This window comes from Anser cygnoides, chromosome 1, assembly GCF_040182565.1.
Source record: "Anser cygnoides isolate HZ-2024a breed goose chromosome 1, Taihu_goose_T2T_genome, whole genome shotgun sequence".
Taxonomy (NCBI): Eukaryota; Metazoa; Chordata; class Aves; order Anseriformes; family Anatidae; genus Anser; species Anser cygnoides.
The window spans coordinates 76,340,649-76,363,357 of NC_089873.1; the positions used below are offsets into that span (position 1 = coordinate 76,340,649).

General features: G+C 37.1%; 1 protein-coding gene across 13 annotated transcripts in view; it reads right to left on the minus strand.

The window, feature by feature from the left end:
- Positions 1-3,070: 3,070 nt before the first annotated feature.
- The window catches only part of BMAL2 (basic helix-loop-helix ARNT like 2), a 41,313-nt gene continuing 21,674 nt past the window's right edge, over positions 3,071-22,709 (minus strand). For 10 of the 13 annotated variants that reach the window (XM_048050182.2, XM_066990332.1, XM_066990330.1 and 7 more), the window contains 9 exons: positions 22,111-22,254; positions 20,209-20,449; positions 19,114-19,220; positions 18,378-18,528; positions 17,107-17,162; positions 16,229-16,337; positions 8,032-8,119; positions 6,811-6,919; positions 3,071-5,649 (listed from right to left, as the gene is read on the minus strand). In XM_048050182.2, the coding sequence (XP_047906139.1) occupies positions 5,516-5,649; positions 6,811-6,919; positions 8,032-8,119; positions 16,229-16,337; positions 17,107-17,162; positions 18,378-18,528; positions 19,114-19,220; positions 20,209-20,449; positions 22,111-22,254 (1,139 nt within the window). In that variant the 3' untranslated portion in view covers positions 3,071-5,515. The remainder of the gene's footprint in view (positions 5,650-6,810; positions 6,920-8,031; positions 8,120-16,228; positions 16,338-17,106; positions 17,163-18,377; positions 18,529-19,113; positions 19,221-20,208; positions 20,450-22,110; positions 22,255-22,709) is intronic. The other 3 variants (XM_066990331.1, XR_010828588.1, XR_010828589.1) reach the window with 3 other exon arrangements.

Consider the following 22,709-nt stretch of genomic DNA (forward strand, 5'->3'; position numbering starts at 1 on the left):
GTGAAATTGATTGCATGAAAAGGCAGCAGTTATACCAGCCTAAGTGAGAAATGATCCAGCCTAAGTACTTCAAAATGTTTTCCTCTCAGACTATCAATAACCATCTTCACCATTTTTAAAGTTAATACCTCTAATGCTTATTACCAAAAACTGAAATACCATTAAAGCACTTGTGATAAGAAAGCTTACCAGAATGAGTAGATGCTCACAAGGTTAAATATGACAAAGATGGAGACAGAGAAGAACCAACAATCCAACCCCCTTTGCTTTATCACAGAGCAATTGAGAGACCCCATTCCACAGCCCCAGTCATACAAGCACTTCGCCTGCAGCATGGCAGTAAGGCAGTGAATTGCATTTCAGGTTATTTATACAAGTAGTTGTCCTGACTGTCTTTTTTTTTTTTTTAATAAAATTATTTTTCCTGCAACTGTATCTGGAGCTTCACTTCATTTGATCTTTTTGTTTATCTGCAAACTTGCACAACGTTGGACTCTTTCCCATGGCTTTCCACCAAAGTAACTGTAAGAACCCTGAAATAATGACCTTTGATTTCTGAGATACACAACACATGTTTTTATACTGGAAACTTGACATTCCTTCTAGAATTTGGATACAAAATGCCCCAAAAGTTAAAACAAACTAAACACGTGTTCACCTTTTTTTTTTCCCCCCAAAGATAATCTAGGAGCATGCTGTAAATTACTGTAATAAACCACAAGCAGGATAGCTCCGAAGAACTATGATTTAAGAAGTTTTGAAGCTGTGGGTTCATAAAGAAGGACTGTCATAAAAAACTAAGTCATCATGAGAGAGACAAAACACAGAGACAGAAGATGAGAAACAACTGTTTGCTGTCTCTTCCAGTACAAGCAGCAGTGATCCACAAATGAACTAGCAATCCGTAAATGAAGCTGGCGGGAGCCAAAACAGATAAGAGCTCTTCCTGCAATATGAAGGTAGTTTCCGTGGGGTCAACGCAGGGAGTTCAAACACACACACTTGGAATAGACATCCCTCGGGCTTTACCAAACAGACACACCAAATGAAGCTGAGGAACTCCCCTGAGCTGAAAGCAGTTAAAGCTGTTGCTGCATTTACCCTATTCTTTTCTTTAGGAGTTGACTCATGCCCGTTGCTGCCCACAGAAGAGTGGGCAGTCTTAAATGCTGTAGCTGCTCCTACCTTCCACACAGAACGAAGCACAACTAGCCTGGTGCCCTTCTGAGCTCACTTCTGCAGAATAAGTGTTTAGCAGGTGACTGTACCTTGCAGAAGCAAGACTAAATTCACCTGCCTGGTTTGTTATTGTTTTTCAAAAAGAGAAGATTTACTATCTCTCAAATGACAACAAAAGCATTAACTGATACTGCATCTGTATTTGTCCTGAAAAAGAGGTATTCTTGAAGGCCTTGCAAGTCAAACGTGCACAAAGATGAGGAATTAAGAAACCAATTTGCTTATTATCCTATTTAGACAAAAAAAGTCTAAGGATGGAACCACTCCTGTTGAAGAATTTTTAATAAACTCAAAATTGTTTTTGCCTAAATACTAAAGCCCAGTAGTATAGTATTCTATATGGTTTAGCCTCATCTGTAAGATTTATGCAAGAAGCAGTCTTTAAAGTGAGATTTAAAACCATTGCAAATTAACTCAAATATTGTATTATTCAAAGTTCTGCTGATCTTTTTACAGTCCTTCCTAGAAACACATTGATATACTTCATTGTTACAAAAGAGTCTATTAATTATGTAATTTTCTCTCAGTCGTGCCAAAGTTCCCTAAATTTTGTAGGACAGATTGCAGATGTCAGGTCATGTACGCTTGAGATCTGGCAAATGTTGTGGAAGTAAACATTTACCTCACAGATAGGACCAGCACTATGAGAGCAACAACCAGGAAGATTTTTCCCACAAACTTATTATTTCCAAAGATTGCGTATTTCTAGAGATTTTGACAGGAAAACAACCAAAGGATAAAAAGTTGTATGTAGTAACTGCCCATACATATGAACTTATCCTTCAATTAATCAGACATTCTGATTCATTACCCTTTTACTCCCATTTCTCTCCCATTTAACAAAGTAAAAACACTTCGCAGAAGCTGACACATAACATACGCAGCTCACAGGGCCCTTAAATTAAAAATAAAAACAAAAATATGTAGTAGGCTGGTATAGTTTGGCAGCAGCTCCCCAGGACCTCATGTAAGGAGAGCTGTAGAGACAGGAACAGCATCAGTGAAACTGCTCTTCGATACTTCCAAGAGACATGAACATTTTTGACATGCCTCCGTTCCTCACAAGGAAGATATGAACTTTCTGAAAGCAATTAGGCTATGAAGAACCCAGAAAATTCAATGACGACAGCCAACTGCCACAGTATAGGGAGCTATTCAGACCAATCTTTTAGAAATGAGGTACACACAGAACATATTACAGCAGCACAAGCTGTCTTTCAGCAGCTCATTCACCACTCCGCTTACCTTCTTCTGGATCCTCTAATTGTGCTGTTCTGAAACATGGCTTTACAGCTTCTAACCTGCAAGAACCTATTCCCCAACTACCTCTGTGACCTCCATATTTGTGCAGAATAAAAATATTCTCATATTGGATGGGAAATAAAATGATTATCTTCAGAGAAATCCCAAGTGGCACAACGCTTTCCAGCTGATGATTACTTCCTGGAATTTCAGGACATTTTGTGAACTTACATGGTGTATGTCAGGCTACAAAAAAGAAGCAAAAGACTAAGTGAAAGAGGCCAAAGTCAGGCCAAAGTCAGGCTTTGAGGAAAAGCAGCATCACTTCCACACGAGTATATTCTTCATTTCAGCTTGGATCACAAATAGGAACACACTACAGTCAGCAACCAGTGAAATGACAGATTTCAGCCTATGGTGCTTGCAAGTAAATGAAAAAAGTGACCCTCGCTAGGGACTTAAGCTACCAGAATCCACATTAGTTCAAACTCCCCATTTAAGTATTTAGAGAATGAGCCTGGGATCTGAAAGCACAAGTACTTTATGTTTAAATTCAATGAGCAGATAGAATTATGTGCAGACTAACAGCTGTGCATAAAAATAACATTTTATTAACCTGATTTCATCACATCTTCCAATAACCTGTACCAACTTAAAAAAATCTGTCCTTATCTTACTAGAATTGTATTGTTGTACAAAGAGAAATAAGCACATAACTACCTCAACTGTATTCAAAAGTACATAAAAATTTCACCTCTTTATTCATCATAAATATTTTCAAATGACACTTTTTGTTCTACGACTTCTTTAAACCAGAAAATTTTGCAAACATTAAAGGGAAAATCTAAAAATGAATTGAGACATACAATATTGATCACTGACTGCAAATGACTGTTACATTTTTTTAATTATTCTTATTAATATTTTTAGGAAAATGCAGTAAGAATCCAAACCAGTGGTTTAACTCTGGAAGGTTATATAGATCTTGTTATATAAGTATTATGTTCCTTCAATAACAACATCTACACTATTTTCGAACTAATCAAGAATAAAAAATAAACCATGTTGTAAAGAGTCTGTGCAATATTAAGTCATGTATTTACTTATTTCTCTGGTGCTAGCCACAGTACTTCTTATTTTATTTATAATTGATTTTTACCTTAATGGTCAAAAACATAGAAAAGGGAAAATACATTTCACAATGGCAAAAATTGCAATTCTTATTTTACAGTTGTACAATTCGATTGATTTTTAGAAAATGCTCGTTTATTCACTTTAAATGCTTGTTTATTCACTTTGCTTTATGATATAGTCCCAAATTCATTTTCTGTGAAGAAACAGAACAGTTTATTCCAATAAAGCCAAACAACAAGTAATTTTGGCCCCACGTCTTTAAAAAACTGTGAATGCAGGAAATGACATGCAAGTTCAGTGCAAAATATCTACAGACCGAAAAACAAAATAAATCCAACAAGTCACTCTAGAAAACTTGTACAAGATCTCACCAAAAATTCATCATTTCTGAAACAATCCATATCTATGAGATATAAAGCTGCTCTGTCAAAGCATAACAAGTCAATGTATGACAAAATTTTGTATTCATTCATGAAAGGGTAGTCATCCAACAGTAGAAGCATGACATCTGGCGGCTACTTCGAAAAGTTATCTTTTGTTCACACTTCTGCCTTTGTAAAATCTGAAACGGGCTGCCTATTGCTCATCTTTACAGTTCAAACAAATGTAAGAGTGCTTATGGCGGTACCTGTGGTCAAGTTTTAATGTTTGTATTAATAAAAGATGCACATATATCAAACATCTTCAAAGGTTTTCCTTTCATTACCTGGATTAATTAAAAAAAATCTATGCTTTTATGATATATAAGTCATACACACATTTATCTATACCTTTAATATCAGAAAGAAAAAGATCCACTTTATATATTAATGCTATATTGTTTTAAAGCAACCTATTTAACGCCATGTTCTTGAGTAATCTGCTGTAACTGGTATACAGGTCTTGGAAAAGCTGTTCCTCAGAAGAAGATCATTCTATATAGCGTTTACTTACAGACAGCACTATATTACACACGTATTTTAAAAAGTCACAGACTCAAGACATATGAAATCACCTAATCTCTCCAAAACATAGATACTATAAAAGATTCTACAGAATTTTAACAATGCTATCCTCATTCTGGAACTAAGACAATCTATCCAAAATTCTCTAGTTAGCAAATAATTTGTGATGAGACCAAAGTGCTTTATTACAGTTATAGCATTACTTTTCTTAGGTTCCATGCATTGCCCCTCTAATAATACTTTATGAATAATACAAAGTAGCAAAGATTTTGTTTCTCTTTCCTCATACTCCTATCGTGTTTGTGTACTGGCAGATGATTGAAATTATTTTTCTCACAACTTTTTCTTCCAATTGGTATGATGGTCTAATCCTTGCTCGCAGAATTGTATGCTGCATTTTCACTTTTGACTACAAAAACTGCACTTCTGAAAAAGCAAGGAATCACAAACTGCATCACTTAAGAATTACAAAACCTTATTTTACAACTGTAGTGTGTGCATATTATCATTTTAATGAAATTTAATAGTTATAAATATTTTTAGATTCTGTAAGTAGACTAGGTTCTAGAGAAAGTAACACAGATAATCAATATTCTCTTGTTTGAAACAAAAAATAAATAAAAGTGTTAAATCTAAGAAAAAATATTTCTGTACATTGTACAGTACCTTTTGGTTAAAGCTTCTTAGAAAAAATATAGCTGTGTTTTAAGCATTCCAGTTACAGATAGTTCGGTATTAAAACTTCAAGGTTCCACATCATAAAAAAAAATACTGCATTTTTCCATAGTTGCAGCAGAAACCGTCTCTCTGTGAACAAGGCTTCAGTCTTTAAAAATATATTGATAGTATGTATGAATTCAAATGCAACAATAAAAAAGTCATAATACAGTACTGAGGATGTATGGTTGTTGTGCATTAAGGATTTAAAACTCCTCCTTATTTCAAAAAAAGCTAAACTAGAGAGCCCATTGTATATCACTGAGTTCAGCTGGATCTCCAAGTCCTCCATCAGCCTCCAAGTAATTCATAAGAGCAGTCACAGCAGTGTCATCATTTTCACATATTGCGAAGTCCAGCTGAGAATTACCACCTATAAAATTGTTAAAATATTTATGTATGCAGTATAAAGCATGAATAATATGGTAACTTTCAAAACAGATTTGTTTTTAAATGACACTTCTTTTTTTAAAAGATGAGGGAAATATTTACATGCAAATGTTAAAAAATAAAAAAGTAAAAATGATAGAAATAAGGGCTATTTGCAGACCAGTCAACTGCTAGCTAATAAACCTTGTATCCATGCAGTGAAGTTCATGCCTCCAAACTAGAAAGCTGCTTCCTAGTTATTGTCACCTTAGTGGGGAACACAACGATATGCCCAAATTTTCATCTGATGTACTATGCCGGATGAACTCCTGAAACCTCATGAGTTACTATGTGTTAGCTCCAGAAATCAACTCTGTACCCTTGCCTTTAACAAATGTAAGAAAGTTTTAGCTGAAGTATCAGTGAAAAATGTTTCCTTGCCTATCTTGAAAAAAAGTTTTTACAAATTCTTTTTTGAGGATCCTAGCTCAACTGGAAGACAGCTATAGGTTATAAATTAAGCTCTAGTAACTGATCATAAAAGAGGGAGACGGAAAAACTTCTAAGAGCAGAGGTACAGGATAAGCATAAACATGACTTTAACAGCACTTTGCCTTTAATGTTAAAATTAATACAACAGCATTCTCCTCTTCCAGAGCCAAGGAATCCTATATCCAAACTTCTGGCTTACTGCATTCTTGAAGGAGGGGAAGAAAAAGTTCTGAAACATTTTTGTCAGCTGTTTTTATGTGGCTCTTCACAGTTTGTAGTTAAGAAAGACATAAAGTACAATAAGAACAGTAGTTCACAAGTTACAACCAAATCCTTTATATTGCACTACAATACTTATCCTTACCTATCTCTTTCTTCTGCAGAAAAAACTCTGAGTACCTAATTAAAATGGTGGAATGCAAGAACATAATGGTAAACTTGTATTGCAGGATGTTATTTTTGTCATGAGAATGAACAACTGATTTTGCTGTTCATATTCCAGTGACAACACATCTCTTTTAAGAGTTCCCTCATCTTAAGACAAATGCTGACAAAACTCTTGAAACTTTACAATTTATCCATGGTTGTATACTGGTGCACTCCAAAAATACAAATTTTATTATAAATGTCTTTCCCTCAGTACCCAAATACCCATAAGAGAAATAAATCTTACTGAGGAGAGGTTCATTACTAGGAAATGGAATAGCACCCTGATTTTGTTCCGAATTCTGTAGAACTTCTGCTTCTGAAGGACATAACTGAATCAACTCCTTATTTGGCACCTAAAAGAACAAAATAGTAGAAGGACAGAATTAAATTCTAAACTTAGTCACAATTATTACATTACTGGAACATTATAAATTGCCGTAAAAGCATTAAGAACTAGATAAGAGTTAATGAAAAATGTGTATCAAAGAAGATCTACTGTGTTTTATTATTATTTTTTTAAAGTTCACATAGCACTGGACTTTGCTTAAATAAAAGGTGATACTTACACATCTGTCAAGACTATTTCACTGTGATGACATCTGCACTACTAAGTGTCTAATTCAGTATTCAGCAAATAAATCCAGCACAACAAAATGTGCTGGTACACGCTCTCCACATATAGTAACATAAACTACAAATTCCTATTGACATCATCTACAGTAGTTAATAGCAACACATTCTTGTTAAATGATAAAAATCCTCATACCTCCTATGTTAGAGATGCATTAAACTATAGGAATTATGAAATTGTATCTCTTCTATTATTATTTTGCATCTTGTTACAATCACGATAAAAATCTAAGTAGTTTTAAATTACCTTTTGCACTTGTGAAAACTAGGCTAGCAACAACAGAGACAGAAGTCATCCTACTGCAAACATACCAGCAAAATATATAAAGTAGAGGAAAAAATGTTTGAGAGAAAGCAAGAACCGATATTTTATTTAGGTTGTCAAACTGAAGTCAAGCAGGTAGAAACACTTTTACACTGAGATGGCTGCTTAGCAACAGTTTTAATGCAATACCAAGTTCAGAAGAATCCTTACCACCTGAATCACACTCATCTTATTTAGCATATTGTATAGCTTCAGCAAAGAACCTAATAACTGAGTAGAGACTGCAGTTCTCTCAGCCTCAGGGAATGTCCTCTTAAGGCTGGAACTGATGTCCCAGTAAATTAGGTTGGAACTTCTGCTGCTGTCACGTCTTAAAAAGACTTTCATAGCTGCCAGGTAGTTGGCAATACCTTACACATTCTCTCACACAAACGCCAGCCAGAGTAATATGGCTCAAACATAGGCTTTGTTTGGACAAACAAAAGACATGAGGTTGTTAGGACATGAGCTATCTGCTGGTAACCTTTTATTTATTTATTTATTTATTTTTACAGGCAGGGATATACTCACATTGCTGCAGTTTACAGTTAAAGCTGGAGAAGGTGACTTTCTCAAGAGATGTGATGGACTTAACTCCCCAGGTGGTGAAGAATGCAACCTAAAATTGTATATGTATAATTGATTTACCAAGTCACATTGATCATGAAAAACAGCCTGTTGCAGAACCCAACAGATCTCCCCAGTGATGAAGTATGAGCCAGCTAATCTGAGATAAAGTTGGCTTAAATTCTCCTGAAGATTCTAAGTTCTCTTGCTCTTCTATCGATAACGCAAAGAACAGAAGAGATCAGTAAAGCCCATAGGTCATTATTACTTGAGCACACTTATTTTTCTCTTCAATCAGCAGCAGTGACAGAGCAGAGAGTCAAATGTTTCAGAATTAGGCACACTGGTACAAATAGGTGCATTTGAAGTACATACGTAATATGGACAACATCGGGAAGTTCTGCTAAACTAACAATACACCTTTCTAATACTCCCTCTACTATTATTGTAGATACCTGTCTTTTCCTATTTTCATTAAACTCCAACCAAAAATAAAGAACACTTAGTTTGTTACCAAAATTATTTGAGATCCTGCTCATCCTCCCTCACCAAACATGCTGGATATGAAACTAACAGTGAAAATGTCATACCAGGGCCCTTTGGACAGCTTACTCACATTTCCCCCCCTCTCTTCCTGACTCGCAAAGGACAAGACTATGGAAGTGGAGCACTCTGGATACTTCAGTTTCCACCACTTCCTCAGATCCAAAATGTGGTACGGCAGGAAAGACAGGATATGGATGAATCAACAGCCTTAAGTAAGTCTAGTTACTTGCACAGAATATTTATTAGTTCCCTACATTCCAATGTCCAACGTACAATTTGGCAAGCAGTACTGTCATCTCTAAAAGCTGGGACAAATTCCAGACCGAATAGATTTTAGTACTGCTGTAACTGAAATGATCATTCCTCACATGTTAAACTGATTCAGATATGCTCATTAGTAGAAGTGTGGCCATAGCCCTGAATTTTTTGTTAAAATTTAGTGATGCCTGATGCACAGCTTGAAAGTCATCTGTCTTACTGATATTAAAAAATGAGAGGAAATTCAGGAAATATTAAATACAGGCATTCTATTGGATTGTGTCTAAACACAGAAGTATTTGATGAAAAAGTGCTGGTGTTAACTTTTGTTGGCCACTCTTTTGTCTAATTTTCACTGCCTCAGCATGTGGAAGATAGTAACCTGAACTCATATAAGAAAAAATGAAGAAATAGCATGAAGTTCTACTCTCCAGCTGGAAAAAAAATATAGCACTATTTTTCTGCAACTGTTTTGGGAAATTGAACTACATCTGGCTTCAAGCAATTACGTTCAGACATCTACAGAAACACTCAGTACTTACTGATGACCCTTCAACGACCATTTGTATGTGTGAAAGCCTTTTCCTCTTACAGACTTTAAAAACTAGTTCCTCCCTATCCCACTCCAAGATACAGGACTGCAGGATAAATGCAGTGCCAAAGATCCCAGTCACACAGTGCAACTGCTCCTTTCCACAGTTGGCTTCTTTTCATAACTGTTCAGCGTAGGTTTATTTGCAATTTCCAGTGTCCATGGACAACTAAGATCACTGAAATAGACATGCCTGCTTGAGATTACAAGGGTTCCAAGCACTGCAGTTGATTGAGCTGGCAAGCAAAATATTTTTGCTCTCAGAATATTCTCACATTCTGTCTATTATAGAATCATAAAATATCCCGAGTTGGAAGGGACCCACAAGGATCATGAAGTCCAACTCCTGCCTCCACACAGGTCTACCCAAAAATTCAGACCATGTGACTAAGTGCACACTCCAAATGCTTCTTAAACTCTGACAGGCTTGGTGCAGTGACTGCTTCTCTGGGGAGCCTGTTCCAGCGCACGACAACCCTCTCAGTGAAGAACCTCTTCCTGATATCCAGCCTGAACCTCCCCAGTCACAGCTTGACACCATTCCCGCGGGTCCTATTGCTGGTCACTAAAGAGAATAGATCGGTGCCTGCCCCTCCACCCCCCCTCATGAAGAAGCTGTAGACCGTGATGAGGTTTCCCCTCAGCCTCCTCCTTTCCAGGCTGAACAGGCCCAGTGACCTCAGCCACTCCTCATATGTCTTCCCCTCTAGGTCCTTCACCATCTTCGTCACCCTCCTCTGGACACTCTCCAACAGTTTTACATCCTTTTTGTACTGTGGTGCCCAGAACTGCACACAGTACCCGAGGTGAGGCCGCACCGGTGCAGAGTAGAGCCGAACAATCCCTTCCCTCGACTGACTAGCGATGCCGTGCTTGATGCACCCCAGGATACGGTTGGCCCTCCTGGCTGCCAGGGTACACTGTTGGCTCATATTCAGTTTGCTGTCAACCACAACCCCCAGATCCCTCTCTCCGGGGCTGCTCTCCAGCGTCTCATCACTGAGTCTGTACGTATACGTACAGCTATACGTACAGTACGTATATGTACTGGCTATAGCCAGGGTTGCCCTGTCCCAGGTGCAGGACCCAGCACTTGCTCATTAAACTTCATGTGGCTGGTGATTGCCCAGCTCTCTAATTTGTCCAGATCTCTCTGCAAGGCCTTTCCACCCTCAACAGAGCCAACAACTCCTCCAAGTTTAGTGTCATCAGCAAATTTGCTCAAAACACCTCCTAGTCCTACATCCAAATAGTTTATAAAAACATTGAAGAGGACTGGCCCTAAAATGGAACCTTGGGGGACCCCACTAGCGACCGTCCGCCAGCCTGATGCGGCCCCGTTTACTACAACCCTTTAAGCCCTGCCTATCAGCCAATTGCTCACCCATCGTATGATGTTTTTGTTTAGCTGTATGCTGGACATTTTGTCCAGTAGGATCCTATGGGAAACTGTGTCAAAAGCTTTACTGAAATCCAAAGAGATCACATCAGCTGTTTTCCCTTCATGGGAAATCTTATCACCTTCATGGGTGATCTTATCATAAAAGGAAATCAAGTTAGTCAAACAGGACCTATCCCTTGTGAACCCATGTTGGCTGGGACCAATGACTGCATTGTCCCCCAGGTGCACTTCAATAACTTCAAGGATAATCTTCTCCATAATTTTACCAGGCACTGACATGAGACTGACAGGTCTGTAATTGCCAGGGTCTTCTTTCTTGCCTTTCTTGGAAATTGGCACAACATTTGCCAGCTTGCAGTTTGCTGGGACCTCTCCAGATTCCCAAGACTGTTGAAAAATAACTGAGAGAGGTCCTGCAATGACATCAGCCAGCTCTCTAAGCACCCTGGGATGAATCCCATCCAGACCCATGGACTTGCATGGATCCAGGTGGAGCAGCAAATCCCGCACACGTTCAGGGTAGGTTGGGAGTTTATCATTTCCACCATCACGGTCCTCCAGCTCAGGGCACCTGGGGTCCTGAAGCCTATCATCAGGGTTGAAGATGGAGGCAAAGAAGGTATTAAACATCTCTGCTTTGCCTATGTCCTTGTCTGTGAGGTGATCTTCTCCATCAAGTAGCGGACCTATGATTTCTTTGGTCCTCCTTTTTCTGTTCACATATCTAAAAAAAAAAACTTTTTATTGTCTCCCACAGACCTGGCCAGCTTCAACTCTAATTGGGCTTTGGTCATACAGATTTTCTCCCTACAAACACGAACAGCGCCCCTGTATTCCTTCCACATTGTCTGACACTGCTTCCAGCAGTCGTACACTTTCTTTTTCTGCCTAAGCTCCAGCAGAAGATCTCTGGCCAGCCAGGATGGCCTTCTGTCCCACCTGCTTGACTTCCGATATTTTGGAACTGCCTGATCCTGTGCTTTTAGGAGGCAGTGCTTAAAGACTGACCAGCACTGGTGGACGTCAACACTTTGAAAAGCAGTTTCCCAGGGGACCTTGCTAAATAGTTTCCTGAGCAGCCTGAAGTCTGCTTTCCCCATATCCAGGGCTGGAGTTTTGGTGGCAGTTTTCCTTCTGTCACCAAAAATTTGAAACTCAACTGCTTCATGGTCACTATGACCAAGATGGCCACCAATTACCATGTCCCCCACAAGACCCTCTCTGTTCTCCAGCAACAGATCTAGGAGGGCACCTTTCCTAGTTGGCTCCCTTAGCACCTGCACCAAGAAGTTATCATTGAGGTGCTTTAGGAACCTCCTGGACCTGCTCGTGTTGGCCATGTGGTAATCCCAGTTGATATCTGGCAAGTTGAAGTCCCCCATAAGGACAAGGGCAGTTGATCTCGAGGTATCTCTAAGTTCCTCAAAAAATAATTCATCGGCAGTGTCATCCTGGCCAGGTGGTCTGTAATAGATTCCCACAACGACATCCCCTTTATTTGTTCGTTCCTTAATCCTTACCCAGAGGCTCTCAACTTTGCCATCGCCAACTTCAAGTTCCACACAGTCCAGCCCCTCCTTCATGTGCATCGCCACCCCCCCACCTTGTCTGCCCTGCCTGTCCCTCCTGAGGAGCCTGTAACCACCTATTGCGACACACCAGTCACAGGACTCATCCCACCAGGTTTCGCTTATGCCGATGATGTCATAGCTGTGGGAACAGGCCAAGACTTCTAGCTCCTCCATTTTATTCCTCATACTGCGTGCGTTTGTGTAGTATCACTTCAAATACTCCTCATTGCACACAGCACCTTGTGGAACAGACCGAAGGACCTCACTAGCACACAGTCCCTCTGATTCTAGTGCGCCATCCTTTAGCTTATCACCGGCAGGCCTGGTTTTATCCTTTTCCCCCTTCGACTCTAGTTTAAAGCCCTATCTATCAGCTCCACTAACTCCTGGGCAAAAATCCTTTTCCCCCCTCTGAGAGAGGCGCATCCCATCTGGTGCCAGCAGCCGCGATGTCACGTAGACCTTCCCATGACCAACAAACTCAAAGTTCTGCCGATTGCACCAGTCTCAAAGCCAATTGTTAATAAGACAAGTCTGCTTGTCAACACTGATCCCAATGAGATTACTAGTTTATTAGTTTATTAGATTATAAATAATGAGATTAATTAGATTATTAATTAGAGGTTAATTAGATTAGAGGTTAATTAGATTATTGATAATGAGATTATTAGTTGAGAAGTAGTATGGTTGTTCCCAAGGAAAACAATATAACTCTATTTCCTGTTCTAACCAGTGTTCAAGATGTGCATGTAAATGAGAAAAACAAAGGTCAATCAATGACTTGAAGAATAAGACTATCTAATACAACTTCGTAAGGCATGTGGTTGTTGCTGCCAGTACTTTCAAAAATATTTTTCTAAGAAGTTATTTGAACCTAGAACTTGCACAGTTTGTTTTAATTTCTCGTAGCAGTTGCACTTTTCAAATGAGAAGCAAGTCTGGCCTAACACTGTGACTAGATCTTGATGAAAAGATGTTTTGATAAGTCAGACAAAGAGGGGTAAATGTCCTGTTGCATTAAACTGCTGTTCCATTAAGGAGTCAAGCCGTACTTTACTTACATGATGAAACAAGACATCTACAAAATGAATCTTTGATAGATAGGGAGATTAGCATCATTAAGAGCTTCAAGCTTATGATAGGCAGACAGAATGACAGAAAATTATAGCAGTGTTAATATATAACTTTTTGATAAATAAACTCAATTTCTGTAAGGTCTGTAGGGGACTAGGAACAGTTGTTCTTCTTTTGGGATGAGGAAGGATGTGAAGTAATAAATATTCCCCTGAAACATCCCTAAAGAGGCCTTAATTCGTATGTGCCTCAACTCCACAGCAGAATTCCATTTAAATATCCATAAAAAAAGAAAAACGTCTTACAAAAATAACCTCCTCCGAACTGGGGAGATTAATTTAATATCACACTCTTCTCCAAATTCCACAATTCTTTCTGTTATGATGAATTCTTCTGTTTTCTAAGATGAAAATTTTGCTCCCTTACGACCTGCTGAACTCTAAGAACTGTCACAGAAGAGTAGCGAGTTGGCTTGATCTTCATAAAAAGCTCATAAAATTTTCCTCTGCTGCTTAGGAAGATACTGCACCTGAAATTGTGTTCCTGTAGCATTATGAAGAGTATTGCTTATGGTTCTTAAAATCACAGATACCAAAACTTTCAAGGGGTAGCTTCAAAGAAAACTCACAGGAATGCATTCATTCTTTCCTCATCCAGCAATTTGTTTTTCATCCGCTTAATAAACTGGTTTTCTTAAGCTGATGACATGTATGATCACATACCTTTCAGCAAATGTCAAGTGATCTCAATCAAGAACGTAACATTGACCTGACAATCTCCTAGAAGGGGTATCAAGTTAAGCTCTTGTCTCATGCCTGGGTGTTCATCATCAGAGATGAGAACTTCCACCAGCTTACTCTGGTCTTCAGAAAAGTTGATAAAAATAACACTTTCCATTTATAGGTGGTATTGATGAGAGAACATTAAAAATGGTATTACCAAAGTGTAACATCCCAATTTTGTTGCTTTTGTTGCCAGTGCTTTTCCTCTTCCTTTACAGATAATCCCAGCAACCTGTCAACATGCTGGAGGTGGATTTTTTATTTTTTTATTTTTAAATAGCAGTCCTTTCCTCCTATCACTACGGAATCATTTTTTCCTTTCTTCCTTTCATTCAAAAGGAATGAGTCCCTGTCCAATTTGACTATTCTAATAAAGGGATATGACTTCATTGTCGGAAAGTGACTCCAAAATACGGGAAACAGAGTAAGAAACATCTACCACCATGACTCACCATTCTTAGGCTCTGGCCATGGTTTTTATTGTGTTCTGATGAAGAGACAGCTGAGAAGACAACCATGTTATGTAGAGATAATCTGTAATCCTGGAATTCAGCATGGATTTATGAAGAGGAAATCATGCTTAACCAATATGATAACCTTTTACAATAAAGTGACTAGCTTGGTGGACTGAGGCATTTAGTAGTGGATGCTACTTTGATATTGATAAATTTTTTGACATTGCCTCTCATAATATCCTCACAGATGAGCTGAGGAGTCAGACATCTGCTAATGAAATAACAGAAGCTGACTATGCTATGGCATATTAAACTATTCCTTACACATCTACCATTGTTTCCAAAATTGGTGTATCTCCTACTGGACGATTTAATATTACTATGGTCCTTCAGGTACTGTTGCAAAAGCGTCACTGGAAAGAATTACAAGGATCCTTGGAACACACTGCTCTGTAGACATGAACAATTCGTTTGCATTTCTTTACTTGAAACTGGAAGTTAAAGATTTCAAGTCTAAGAGATCGCTTCATTAGCCAAAGCTAAGTCAGATGACTTGTCCTGTCCTGTGAGATGATAGTACCCTATGCTATGTTTGATCTTAAAAGTGGTTGGAGCTTCTGACGAAGCCTTGACTCCCACAGGAGTTGTAATAAAAAACAGACTTTTTCTGTGCTTGTGAATCCCCAAATCCTGGAATTAGCCTCAGAGACTTTTTAAAAATGTTCTTAAACAACAAATGCTGATATGGTGCAAACTGAAATAGAGTAATAACCTCTCTATAAGCAAGTCAGGCACCACTGTGGATGCCCAATACAAAAAACACAGAAGGACATCTTCACATTAAAATTATGTTTCTTCCTTTGTAATTCACTGGCTATGCTACAAATCTACTAAAACTAGTTAATTTTAAAAGGGTCAGTCTTTAACAGCATAAATGTTGCATGGATTCCCATTTGGAATGATGCAGTCATGCTTTTTTAAATGTACAGCTGGGTACTGGGGAGCTACTGAGCTATCACTTTAGCCGACCTGCAGGACAATTAGGAAAGGGACAAGACAGGCTATGAAAGCACTCCACTGGTTACTGTTTCAAAGAAGTCTCTGCTGGCACACCATTGGAAAAATATAAATGCTACTCACAGACAACTAATTTTCCATTCCCTAATGGAGTATCTACTCATTTCAATCTCAAGTGAAAAAGCATCATAGTAATACTTTTGAAGTCATAGTTATATAATTCTTCCATTAACAAAGGAAATTGCATGCCCAAAACAAAACTATTTATCAAGGCCAGTGATGTGTACTGCCATGCGTGAGACCTACATTAGGTTATAATTGGTACCTCATAATACCATTGCTGAATGAAAAAATAATTTAATACATATATTAAAAATGAAACTTGAACAGTCCCCACATAATCACATATGCCTCTTCTCCATCTTTAATTAAAATCCTAACATATGATGTTAAGTGCTTATTACCTTTGCAATTCTAATATTTCATTTGCAATTTCGGTTCCTATACTGCCAGCACCAAGAACCGTTCCAGAGGACATTCCAGGTACACTCACTAAAGATTGTTTAACAGCATCTACAGTTAAAAAATAAAATAAATTAGAATAAAATCTAAAGTTTGTAGACGTTTTATTACATAGCATGGAACAATCACCTCGAGGATTCACTTTAAAGCAGTTTTTGTTCCCTTTTTTCAGAAATGAAATTCCTTAAAATACTAACCTCCTGGGGGATGTTACAAGTCTTATTTGAAATATAAAGATAACTGAATAATATAAATGTCAATACTGCTGAACTTCAGAAATGAAGTTACTAGCTTTAATTATTACCATTTCTCGTCTCAGTCAATGCAAAAAGCATAAGGAAAAAAAGTTGGATTTTCACAAACATGCTGTTAAAGAAAACTTTCTAGTAAGGTAAAAGAAAACCTCAGAGATCAGAGTATGTGCATAGCACAGAACTGTTAACAAAATATTCATCACCCTTTATTATGTAAGTAAAGTCATTGCAATTGTATTTCTGCAGAAAACTGGAGAAAAGAAAAAAAACAAACAAGAAAAGACCGTGACAGAAACATGATATTCTATCAAAAAAAACTAGCTATAGTAGAAATTTCTAGTGGGAAAAGAGATGCTGCAAGCCCTTCTCATCACATTCATCTGAACTACATGAATTAGGATGCTGCAAGTAGCTAGATAGCTAGAAATTGTCACTAGAAATACTTTAAAAAAAATCTCCCTTGCAAAACAGCTTAGCCTTAAAAAAAATCCTGGATTCAATAAACCTAAAACATTAATGATCCATCAGAAGATACACCTATGGTAACTGTAAGAAGAGACACTTGCCTTCTGCAGGCTGGGAAGCATAGGGTACCTGTTCTTCAGCAGACTCATTGTGACCTCTGAGATTTAAATAAAAAAGAAAACACAAAAATCAGCAACATTTTCAATGGCAAAATCCAGTGTATTTGTGTTTGATTTCAATCAATACTTTACATAGGAAAACTAATATCCTCAAGCTAGTGATAAAATGAGATATTCCTTACATGTTTCAATGTTGAACCTTTATACTACTTGATAGTTATGAGGCACTGAGAGAAATACTCATTTCCACTTATTCCCCAAATAAAAAAGAACAGTCAATTTATTTGTCTGTTCTGTGCCAAGAGAACAAGGCTGCTCGTTTTACTCCTAGGTCGGAGAGCAGTTAAGAATAAACAACTGCTACTAGGACAGGCCAGTGGCTACTGTCTGCCTACAGCTGCTGCCTACTTTCCCCTCCTCCAGACAGCTTCGGATGTCTTGATCTCCAAGGCAGGCAGAAGTGGCCTTTGGCTGTTGGGCAGCACATGCTGCTTTAACTTCGCTTCACTGTCTTTTTGAGGAAAAAAGACAGACAAAATAGGTGGACAATGTTGACTTAAGACATGAACTAATTACAAAATGGGTAAAAGGCTCCCTTGACAACTTGGTCTAACAGAAATAGAATCACTGTCTTCCCCCTCTCAAAAACGCAGTAATTGGCAAAGAACCTCGGTATCTATTGAACAATCCAAATACAACTCCATTGCAAGGCTCAGTGAACAAAAAAGTAACAGAAGAAGAACTAATCACACACTCCAACAGTTCATTTACTGTCTCATAGGCTCTTCCCTTGCAATCAATTTGGACAGTATCTTCTTGTCCTGCCTTGCATTTCTACTATCTATCAGTTATGCTTCTCCATATTCTGACACATGGCAGGTAGGGCAGCACTTAAAATTAGCCCCACCAACACATGTAGTCTTACAAAGCTCAGGAAGAAAAGTAGAAGTAACTTCACATCTCCATTTTTTCATATCTTTTATCTTTAAAGATCTTTCCTCTCTTCCTTTAATAAACTCTTTCCTGTTTTTCCACTAGTAAATCGCACATTTTTCATAGTTAAATCCACGACCTAAGCCTGAAATCAAAATCAACTGGTAAATGCAAAATGTTTTTCCAGATTACTCAAACTCTTCGTGCACTGCTGATATTTTCTAGTCTTGTTCTGCTTCTTGAACAGGTTGCTTTCTATCAATGCTAGCTGCAAATAAGACAAAAATTAACATAGGGAATTCATATAACAAATTACTTACAATACTACAGTGTTGTTTGATACAATGTACTCCAGTTCTTTGGTCCATGGATTCATGAAACTAAACCACTGACTCTTTAAAGTAACAAATGTCCCATCTTTTGCTCTAAATTTGTAGGAATTTGTAAATACTTTTTCTTTATTCTGCAACACTAAATAAGAAAGGAGAATTATGATCACTAATACTCTGGAGGACAGAGTTAAGCTAAAAAAAATGGTCTGTGATATCATAAAGCTGAAATGTTTTTGACAATCAGAAATACAAATCAAATGCCATAAAATTGACAGGACAGACACCTTACTGAAATCAAACTACATTTTTTAACAATGCTATTCATCTTAAACATGAGCCCATGTACTAAGTTTCTGCAAACCACTAGCAGGGAGACTTGGTGAACTTTAATAACTGGTGTCTTTATTTAACTGATTAGTCACATTTGCTCTCCAGGACTTATTCCTCTTTCTAACAAAGAAGAATTGAAGCGGAAGGTTGAAAGAAGCATTAATGTTATTCCCTTGCAATTAAAGCACTGCACCAAGATCCAAGACAACAGAAGTTTCTCCCTGTTTTTCTTACACACTTTATGTGGGCATGTCTTCATGTAGATGTAGAAAGGGACAATGCTAAGATTGTTTAACTTTATTAATTCCCAGCTTCTGATTTTTTGATTTGTACTGTTTTCACATAGCAATTACATGTAGTCGTACACAGCCTGGGAGGACCAATCATTTTGTACCTTCTTTATGTTTTTCAGCTAGATGATTGTGATCATCTTGATGGCAGTACTCGTAACAAGAAGTTCCTAGAAGCTCTTGTGGCAGATACCCTAAAATTGCTGTTGCACTGTTAGAAATAAAAACATGATTTGCAGTACATTCAAACAATTGCAAAGCTTGGTTTCTTCAGTATCAGATAAAGCAGAAAATGAATATTTAAAGAAATAGATGCTCGTGTTCATGTTTGGGAAAAGATACAGCACTAGAATAGCTCTAAACCAACAGGAAATATTAACTGCAGTTTACCTTGGATCTGTTTGCAATGAATAATACAGGATACCAAGATTTTGCAATGAATGGCAATAGAAAGACAAAATAACAGTGTTTAAACATGCAAACCATGTGTATGCACAATTTAAATGCACACAGAGTATAAATCACTATTAGCTCTTCCAATTAGCCAGAGTACTGAACCCCCATAATGAGTCATTAAAAAATAGCTAAATTTTGCTTCGCCATGTTAAGGAATAGGTTTGAACTAATACTTTTAGATGAAAGATGACTGAAAGCAATAAAAATCTTCCAGTGGCATTAATGAAATTCAGTCTGTATTACTGACAAAAGTCCTTTTTAAAGAAGTTCAGAAAATAGGAACTTGGCTTTCACTTCAAATTAAATAATTTGGTAACTCATTTAAATATAATGTATTTGTTCCAAATATTAAGATTTTAACATGCAGTAATTTTGGTGAAGTGCTTATTACTTTTTTCTCTGTCAGTGCAACTTATAAACAAATAAAAGTCATATATAGAGATACGAAGCTCTAACTTGAGATTTTTCTTTACAAATAAATACACGAGTGTATTTTATTATGTATTTTCATCTTTCTAGCCTACCTTTTCCTACAGAGCGGTACACTTTTTTGCTACATTATGTTTAACAAAAAGAAAGTCCAAAAAGAAAGTCATTGATTCAGGAGAAAGCTCTTCCAGTGTACGAAATCTAGAAATTCTATCCTGCTTGAAACATCATGTGTCTTTCTCACAGAAAAGATTAGAAAACCACTCCAGTTGTGTCATTTTGATTTTCTCTTTACTACAGAAGAAAATGCTTACCGCTGATCTACGTAAACAAATTTTCCATCCATGGCAAATCGTGTAACAAATTCTGTTGCTTTGACTTTTATCTCTCCACTCTTTTGTGGAACAATGTAAGGGTGTAACCTCCCAATTGCAACAAGACAGTTAAAGTTACTACTGTCCTTTTCTACATCATTTTCCTCTTCTACTCCCACCTCGCTAGGAGGCCAGTTCTTCATGTACCCAGTACAGTGAATGGTACAGTATTTCCTGTGATCTAATAAAAAGAAATAAAATCAGCAGTTACAGTTCAAAATGTTTTTTGTTGTTGTTGTTTATTCCTTTCACCGTAATACCAGCAGTCATATTTTATGTTTACCTACAACAACTGTAAAAGGCTATACATAATTTTACAGAGTACTTTTGAATTAATTTCATACTACTTAATTTTGGCTTACCTGGATAGAGCACTTCTAGCCCTATATAAGATTTAGTAAGATAAATTATAGGTGTTGACAGTGCAAACAGTCTCACAGGAAAAAAAAAAAACAGTCTAGTAACTCACAGATCACTTTTTCTTTATATTGTTTCTTATATATTGTAAATTAAAATAACCCATGGCAGCATTCTGTAGCTTCCAAATCAATTTATCTTATATGAACACTATGATCTTAACATAGTTTTACTGCAGCTACTAAAAGAATCAACCAAGATTACAACACAAAACAACCCAGCTTACTTTCTATTTATATAAGGCTTCCGAATTCCTCAATTTTTCTGGGAACAAAAATATCAAAAGAGACTTAAGTTACAGCATACACTGCTTATATAATATGTAAATAGCCTAATTTGCATCAATGCATAGATATAACATACCATGTGCTGCAGTAACTATCTTTAAAACAAATTGCCAAAATATTCTTAATAACTGTATTCTTACCAAATTATGATTTACATAGATTTGACTGCATTAACTCTATCAAGTATGGAAAACATCAATTACCACTGTAAAATGAAAAACTGAGGTATTTATTCTGCTGTGATTGTCAGTTTATCAGATTTACAATGTGATCTCCCTGAATAGTGCTTTCCTGAAGAAGCATTTATATGTTAAATAGTCTTATCATATTAGTTGGCACATCAAGGGAGATGGAATTCCATTTACTTACAATGACAGACCTATTTTTAAATTTATTCTTGTATATTCTGTCTCAACGGTAACAGGTTATTGAAATAAAAAAGGAGGAAGATTTATTCAGGATCAAATCATTTCTGCACACTTTTGCAAAAATCAATGCCAAGGTATTAAACAAAAGCTGGAAATTACGTTTTTTTAAAAAAAAGATTCATTCACTGGAAACTTGACAAGAATATACTTGCTGCACAGGCATACCAAAACTAAACTGAAACTATAAACTAGATTAAAATTATTGGAAAAAAAGTAAATGGAATACGTTGATAAATTAACTTCACCATTAAAAACCAAAAACGGAAAACCCATACTTTGTAAGTACACACAACACAAAATGTAAATCAGATAAAAAAGTTTTTACTTGCTTTTTTTTCCCTCCAAAACAGTAGATTTTGCAGGCCTGATTCATACAGTTATCTTCAAGACACATGTTACTTAGTTTCATTCTTCTGATCTGCTCCAGTGCTTTCAAAAATTTCCCTGAAACTTTAAAATTTGACTACAACAGAGCGTGTGCTCCTAAACAGGCACTGAAACTGAGGTTCCTTCCTCCCTCCCTCTTTTCAGGAGTGAACAGGGAGGAGAAAGAGTACAATTAGACCGTTTTTCAAGATGTGTCTTCAGTACATATTTACACTTCACTACAGCTACTTTGTGATAACTACAAGGGTCATGCTACTGACTTGGAACTTAAATATACCAAATTTCAAGACAAAGCCCCCACTTCAGCTACACTGTTTGAATACCTTTCTTCTTTGGGTTGGGCAAGCACTCCTTCTCTTCTTTGACTGTGGTCCTACTACATTTTATCCGACAGAAGAAGGAACGTCGAGCGCCAGAATTCAGTCGAGCTGGTCCAGCTTGAAAATCTGTGTGTACTTGCAAGCCAGCTTATAAAGATTTAGTAAAGTAGTTAAAAAAAAATAAATTCAGCAATAAAACTGTTGAGTCCAAGGCCTAATCTTCATTTCTGTTTCTAGTACATTCTCCTTACTGTTCAGTTGCCTAATTTTTGTCCTGACAATTAAAAATGAAAAAGGTCTAATAACTTAAACAAGGCAGAGAAAACGTGGCTGTCACACACATTCCAAAATCAAAAAGAACTACCAAATTAAACTTAAGCCATACATGACATTTTGAATTATATTTTAATAAATACACTTTATAAACTTTTGACTTCTATTTGGTACATAGAAGAAGTGTGAAAATGCTTATAAAAGTCAGCTATAAAATAGTTATTAGCTGCAGAGTACATAATGCTTTCCATATTAGAAATAACTGTAAACAAAATAAGATTTGGTTAAATTAGGATCGACACTTAGCATTTTCAGAGAAGACAGGGATT